Genomic DNA, 7,651 nt, shown 5'->3' on the forward strand with positions numbered 1-7,651 from the left:
ATGTGAGTTTGATCCCTGGGACCCACAAAATGGAAACAGAGAGCTGACTCTTGAAAGTTGTTCTCTGTCCTCCACAAGTAGGCTGCAGTATGTCCATCCCACCCTCACAAACAAAAACCAAATAAATGTAATTTTATTTTATTTTACTTTGTCTTTTTGACACAGGGTCTCTGTGTAGCCCCTGCTGGCCTGGAATACACTATATAGACCAGGCTGGCCTTGAACTCAACAGAGATCTGCCTGCTATGCTAGAATGAAAGCCATGTGCCACCAGGAACAGCTATAAATGTAGACTTTAAAAAGAGAGTCATGCTGGGTGTGGTGAAGCACACTTTTAATCCCAGCTCTCAGGAGGCAGAGGCAGCCAGATCACTGTCAGGCCAGCCCAGTCTATGTAATGAGTTCCAGGTCAGCGGGGCCTACAGGGAGACCCTGCTTCAAAAAAGATAGATAGATAGACAGATAGAGAGAGAGAGAGAGATATTGATTCAATGCCAGCCTAAGTATGCCTTTAATCCCAGCACTCGGGAGGCAGAGGCAGGCGGATCCCTGTGAGTTCAAGGCCAGTCTGGTCTACATAGTGAGTTCCAGGTCAGTGGGAGCAACAGGGAGACCCTGTTTCAAAAAAGATAGATAGATAGATAGATAGAGAGAGAGAGAGACAGAGAGACAGAGAGACAGAGAGAAAGACAGAGTTCAATGCCAGCTGAAGTATGCCTTTAATCTCAGCACTCCGGAGGCAGAGGCAGAGGCAGGCGGATCACTGTGAGTTCAAGGCCAGCCTGGTCTACATAGTGAGTTCCAGGACAGCTGGGGCTACAGGGAGACCCTGTCTCAAAAAGACCGAAAACAACAACAAAAAAAAAACCCAAAGTGTATACGTGTATGTTGGGGGTGGGGGTTAGCATTTGCCTACCAGGCTCAAGACCCTTGGTTCAATCTCTAGCAGAATAAAAAAAGAAGCCCACTAAGCTGACTTGACCTTTTGGAAGTCAGACAGAGTTGGGCTATTACTGAATTGTACTGGTATCTTGCTGTTGACTGGAGGGTGGAGTTAGTGTTCTCTGTGTCTATCTGGGCTGGCAGAACGCTCCAGCCTCCCACCCTGGAAGGTAGCCATGGCTGTTGCTGCTTACACTACAGCTAAATCAGTCCATTGGGTTCTTCAGGTGATGTGCTGGTGGTCCCCATCAAGCTCCACAAGTGTCCTTTCTGCCCGTACACTGCCAAACAGAAGGGCATCCTCAAGCGGCACATCCGATCACACACAGGTGAGAGGCCTTACCCCTGTGAGACCTGCGGCAAGAGGTTCACGAGACAGGAGCACCTTCGGAGCCACGCCCTGAGCGTAAGTGTCCCAGGTGTGGCCGTGTGACTGATGTTACCTACTGTGACAACACCAGCCTGTCTTGCACTTCTCTGTCCACTGGGGGTTCTCAGGGAATTTTAAGAAGGCCTCTGCTACTGAATTAAAGCCAGGTTGGTGGCACTTAAAGAATGCTAAAACTCACCTGATGCCTGGCATGCTTTCATTGTTTCTGTGGGTTGTGCTTTTGGTTTCAGATGGTATATCTTTTTGCAGTTCCAGATGGCTAGCCATTTGACCTTGCATCAGCTATTTTTGTTTCTGGTTGCAAGTCACATCTATGTGTATCTCCCTGCTCTCATCCTATAATCCAAAACATCTCTCTTGCAAATTTATTTTTTTATTTCTGGTATATGTTCTATAGCAGTCTATTTATTACTCCTGTTCATTCTTTTTTAAAAAATGTATTTATTTTTATTTTGTGTATGACTGTATTTCCTGCATGTATACAAATACACCTGTGTCATGCCTGCAGAGGTCAGAAGAGGGCATAGGATCCCTTGGAACTGGAGTTACAGGTAGTTGTTAGCTGCTATGTGGGTGCTGGGATTTGAACCCTGTTCTTCTGCAAGAACAAATCAGTGCTTTTAACTGCTGAGCCATCTCTCCAGTCCCCTATTCATTCTTGTACAAATTCTTAGTTGATTAAACACACACACACACACACACACACACACACAACAGCTTGTAACTGGGTGTGGTGGTGCACACCTTTAATCTCAGCACTTGGGAGGCCGAGACCAGGTGGCTCTACATAGTGAATCCAGGCCAGCCATGACTACAGGGATACCCTGTCTCAAAAAAAATTCCCAAAACCAAAAACCAAAACACCTTGCATGGCAACAGACTAGTTTTCTAAGAAAGCTTAGATTCTGCTAGAGATGATTGTCATGAGGCCAAGAACTTCAGGGCTGGGCCAGAAGTTGTGGGTTTCTTCCCACTGGTATGATGCCAGCATAAGTTGTATCCTCAGTTTCCCACCAACCCTAGCACCCTGGTGTAAGAAAGCGATATATTGCCATTTATAGAGTTACCTGTGGGCAGCAGAGCAAGAAGGCTTTAGCCCAAGGGGAACTCTGCTTTAACTCACTGCCCCCTTGGATTTCTACCTTCCACAGAGCAGTTCAGCTATGTAGAAAGGTGTTGTAATTATGAACATCTATGAACAAGGCAATTAGTCTTGTAAAATATAAGAATAATTTGGACTTCAAAGGATACTATCAAGAATTTGGGAGCCAGGGTTAGAGAGATGGTTCAGCAGTTAAGAGTATTGGCTGCTCTCACAGAGGACCCTTGTTCAGTTCCCAGCACCTACCTAGTGGTTAACAATAATCCATTCTACAGTTTCAGGGTATCTAGTGCCCTCTTGTGGCCTCCTCAGACATTGCATGCATGGGGTGCATTTACATACACTCAGACAAAACACTCACAAAATAAAAATAAATTAAAAAAAAATTGGAAGCTGCTAGGTGTGGTTGGTGCATGCCTTTAATCCCAGCATGCAGGAAGCAGAGGCAAGGTGATCTTTGTGAGTTTGAGACAAGCCTGATTTACTTAGTGAGTTTCAGGCCAACCAGAGCTACATAGTGAGACCCTGTCTTAAAAAAAATTAATAGCTGGGCATGGTGGCACGTGCCTTTAATCCCAGCACTTGGGAGGCAGAGCCAGGGGGATCCTGTGAGTTCAAGGCCACCCTGGTCTACATAGTGAGTTCCAGGACAGCTGGGGCTACAAAAAATAAATAAATAAATAAATAAATAAAATAAAATAAAATAAAAAATAAATAAAAAATAAAATAAAAAAACAAAAAACAAGCCGGGTGTAGTGGCTGCACTCAGGAGGCAAAGGCAGATGGATCTCTATGAGATCAAGGCCAGCCTGGTCAACATAGCAATTTCTAGGCCAGCTGGGGCTACAGGGAGACCCTGTCTCAACAAACAAACAAACAAACAAACAAGCAAAAACAATAATTTGGAAGCCAGGCATGGTGACATGTGCCAGTAATCCCAGCACTTGAGAGGTTAAAGCAGGAGGCTTGCCATGAATTTGAGGCCAGCCAAAGCTCCATAATGAGTTCTAGTCCAACTTTGGCTACAGAGTGTAGTCAAAACACAGGACTATAGAGATGATGCAATGGCTAAAAGGATGCACTGCTCTTCCAGAGGACCCAAGTTTGGTTCAAGGCACCCACATAATGTAGCTCACAGCCACCTGTAACTCTAGCTCCAGGGGATCTGATGCCTTTTTAGGATTCTGCAGGTACCTTCATCCACACTCACATAACATAATAAAACTAAAGTAAATCTTTAAAAAATACCCACATAGCTCAGTGATAAAGTACTTACCTGCATGCACAAGGCTCTGAATTGATTCCCAATAAATATTACTCAACAAAAGAAAAAAGAAAGAAAGAAGGAAAGAAACTCACAGAATGGGATAAATATTTGCCAGACATGTGTTTGATAAGAATCTACAATATGTAAAAAGCTCTCACAATGAAACAGTAAAAAGAAAAATAATCCAAGTAAACATGGTCAAGGGATTTGAAGAGGCGGCTCAGTGGTTAAGAGTGCTGTCTGCTCTTGCAGAGGACCCAGGTTCAATTCCCAGCACCCATATGGCAGCTAACAACTGTCTGTAACTCCAGTTCCAGGGGATGTGGCACCCTCTTCTGGCATGTGGGTTTGCTTGCACATGGTGCACTTACATACGTGTAGGCAAAACACTCATACATATAAAGTACAAAGAAATAAAATTAAAAAAAATTTAAAGGACATATAAATAGCCAATAAGCACCTGGAAAGATCAGCTTATTATTACTCATAAATTCAAACCAGAACCACTTCTAGGCATGGCAGCACAAGCCTATAATCCCAGCATTCAGGAGGCTTAAGTCAGGATTGGGAGTTTGAGGCTGGTTGGGCTACATAGTGAGATATTATCTCAAAAAAACAAGAAGAGCCGGGAGTGGTGGCACACGCCTTTAATCCCAGCACTCAGGAGGCAGAGGCAGGCGGATCTCTGTGAGTTCAAGGCCAGCTTGGTCTCCATAGTGAATCCAGGACAGCTGGAGCTACAGAGAGACCCTGTCTCAAAGAGACCAAAAAAATTTTTTTTTAAAAAAAGAAAATTAGTTCTTTCTTCAAAGGGGCTCTGTCCTTAGGGAGAGTCATGGGTTGGAGAGCCAGGTCCCTTTTCTAATATTTGAAGCTCTTGTAAGTAAGCAATGCACTTATTGAGTGGAGTGAAGGAATCTAGGGTGAGGCCTCTGTTGACATATGTGGGACTCTACTGTCTACTGTCTGCTATCCTAATACTAGAACAATTCAGGGTCATTAAAGTTGTATTAAAACAGGGTCTCACATCCTAATCAGTTCAGTCAGTGTCATTTATACCCCAAGCACTAGGGATCTGGGAATAAATGGGGCAGCCTCTGTCAGTGTTCTCTTGCGACTTACGGTCTGGTAAATTTTACCAGTAATTCCTGAGGAGTACAGTAAAGGAAGAAGCACAGGTGAGACTATGTAGCTAGGGACCTAAGCTGACCCAGACCAAGAGGAAGACTTCCTTGCACGGGAAGGGTGAGGGACTGTTGATGGAAGGGGGAATTGTTTCACCCGTGTACAGTGGCAGTGGGCTAGAAATAATCTCAGTGAGACTCAGACTGTGGAAAACGAAGCAAGGGGCTGGTGGAGGGGGTGTGTCAAACTGGAGGTCAAACAGGGGACAGGTCACATGGGGCTTGTAAAGATGGCACAGCTCACATGGGGCCTGTAGATGTGGCCTTGATCCCTTTCTTTTTAAAAAATTTTATTTATTTATTTTTTATGTGCATGAGTGTTATGCCTGAATGTATATAAGAGCACCCATGTCGTGCAATGCCTGAGGAGGACAGAAGAGGCTGTCGGATCCCCTTGAACAGTAGTTACAATTGTTAGCTGCCATGTAGGTGTTGGGATTTGAACCTGGGTCTTCTGAAAGAGCAGCCAGTGCTCTTAACCACTGAGTCATCTCTCCAGCCCCCAACCCCTTTTCTTTTTAAAACAAATTTTTATTTTATTTATTTGTGTGTCTTCATAAGTATATGCACATGGAGTCCCAAAGAGGGTGTTGGATCTAGAGTGAGAGTTACAGGATTTGCAGGACAGCTGGCTTGTTCCATGGATGCTGAGATCTAAACTCTGGTCTTCATGATTGCATATCAAACACTTGTAACTGATGAGTCACTTCTTCAACCCTTTGACCCCTTTTTTGTGACATTTGCTATGTCTGTTTGTGATTACAGGTCCACAGATCCAACCGTCCAATTATCTGCAAAGGTTGCCGAAGAACCTTTACAAGCCACCTGTCCCAGGGTCTTCGGCGCTTTGGGCTGTGTGATAGCTGCACCTGTGTTTCAGACACTCATGATGATGATGATGATTTGATGCCCATCAACCTCAGCCTGGTAGAGGCTTCATCTGAAAACCAAAAGAGTGATACAGACGACTGGCCAATCTACGTGGAGTCTGGTGAGGAGAACGACCCGGCCACAGAGGATTCTGATGACAAGCCACACATTCAGCCCAGCTTACCAGACCAAGAGACACTCATGTAGTATTTAATTGGTGGGGAAGAAGTTTTAGGTGTTATTACTTGTTCTATGGTAAAAGTTACCACTGAATGCTGTTATACTTACATTTTTGTTAGACTACATAGTAGATGTTGGCTATTGTGACTCAAAAGTTAGATAACTTTTTAGTGTGGTGCTCTTGGATTCTGAGGGCTTGGCTGGCTTCTCTTCAGTTCTGAGTGAATCAGGGTTGGTCTGGAGGTTTCTTAGTTTTCCTGCCGACAGGCAAACCCTGGGTAAGGAGGAAGATAAGAAAATTCCCCCGCATGTTTTCAGCTTCGCAATCTTCTGCATTCCTTTGTCATCATTTTTGTTTTGAAAGCCCCAGCTGACCTGGAACTCACTATGTAGCCCAAGCTGGCCTTGAACTCACAGAAATCTACCTGTGTCTGCCTCCCGAGTGCTGGGATTAAAGGTGTGTGCCACCATACCTGGCAATGGCTAAGCTTTTTATAATGAATTACACACTTTAATTTTCTGGCAAAGTATTAAGGGAAAGCCGCTTTGATAGAAAGCAGGCAGGCTGTCTGACTGCATGGTCATGAAAGGTCTTCTCTAAATCTAAGATTACAGTTCTAAAGGCCAGGAGTATTTATGTGCAGAAAAGCACAGAAAATGAGCTGCAAGGCTCCTGGGGATCCCTTCGCTTGTCCAGTTGGATTAAATTTTACATGATCCCCCAAAACAGAGCCTGTGAGTCAGGGTTGGGTGGTTTCCCTCTCTGGTCTTGTATTTGACAATTCTAAACACACAAACATGCTGTTCTGAAATCATAAGGCAAATCATTTGGGTAAAACTCAAAACGCCCCCCTGCTTTTTCCAGCCGTTTCTCAGAGGCATCTCAGTGCAACCTGGAAGGGTGCACATACCTGCCATTCTGTTATCAAGCTTATACCCAGACCTTTAATTGGAAGGAAAATGCAAGCCTATCTCAAGTTGTATTTCTGCATTGTTTAGCTTTTAGAAGAGCTTCTTGAAGGAAGGAGAAGGTTACTAGAACAAGTTTTTAAGCCAGTCTGCCCTCTATCCACTGTAGCCAGTTCATCATTCTAACAAAACAAGCCAAGCTTCTTTCAAGGGTCAGAGGAAAGGAGGCTGGATGAAGGACATACTTGAAGGCACTTTCATAAACTTTTCTTATATTAAAGTATCCAGAATGGTTTTTAAAAGAAACCCCCATGTTTTCCTTTAAGTACAATTTGTTTCAAAGAGCAGTAAAATTACCTATCTTTCTGCATCTTAAAAAATAACAAGTCAGAAGCATTATAAATTGACTTGTATGGGCTGGTGAGATGGTTCAGTGGTTAAGAGTATGTACTGCTTTTGCAGAGGACCTGAGTTCAGTTCCCAGCACCCATGTCAGGCAGCTCACAACTCTGTAACTCTGTAAGTCTGTAACTCTAGCTCCAGGGGAACCGACAACCTCTTCTAGCCTCCTCAGGTACCCTCATACCTGGAAATACCCTCATACACATGGCATACACTCATACAGACACACACATATACATAAATGAACATGAAACCTTAAAAAAATAAATTGACTTGTAGATATTAGTCTGGTCATTGAAGAATTAGAAATCTTTTTGAGGGATGGAACTGCAGTGGTAGAGAGCATTTGCATATCATTAGCAAGGCCCTGGGTCCAATCCCTAGTACTAGAATAAATAAATAAA

At 43.8% G+C, this 7,651-nt stretch overlaps 1 protein-coding gene across 1 annotated transcript in view; it reads left to right on the forward strand.

The window, feature by feature from the left end:
* The window catches only part of Zbtb8b (zinc finger and BTB domain containing 8B), a 19,315-nt gene extending 13,352 nt beyond the window's left edge, over positions 1 to 5,963 (forward strand). The window contains exons 3-4 of the mRNA XM_008829241.1: positions 1,170 to 1,348; positions 5,652 to 5,963. Of these exons, the coding sequence (XP_008827463.1) occupies positions 1,170 to 1,348; positions 5,652 to 5,963 (491 nt within the window). The remainder of the gene's footprint in view (positions 1 to 1,169; positions 1,349 to 5,651) is intronic.
* Positions 5,964 to 7,651: the final 1,688 nt, after the last annotated feature.

Source organism: Nannospalax galili, unplaced genomic scaffold (assembly GCF_000622305.1).
Source record: "Nannospalax galili isolate Female #2095 unplaced genomic scaffold, S.galili_v1.0 scaffold473, whole genome shotgun sequence".
Classification (NCBI taxonomy): Eukaryota; Metazoa; Chordata; class Mammalia; order Rodentia; family Spalacidae; genus Nannospalax; species Nannospalax galili.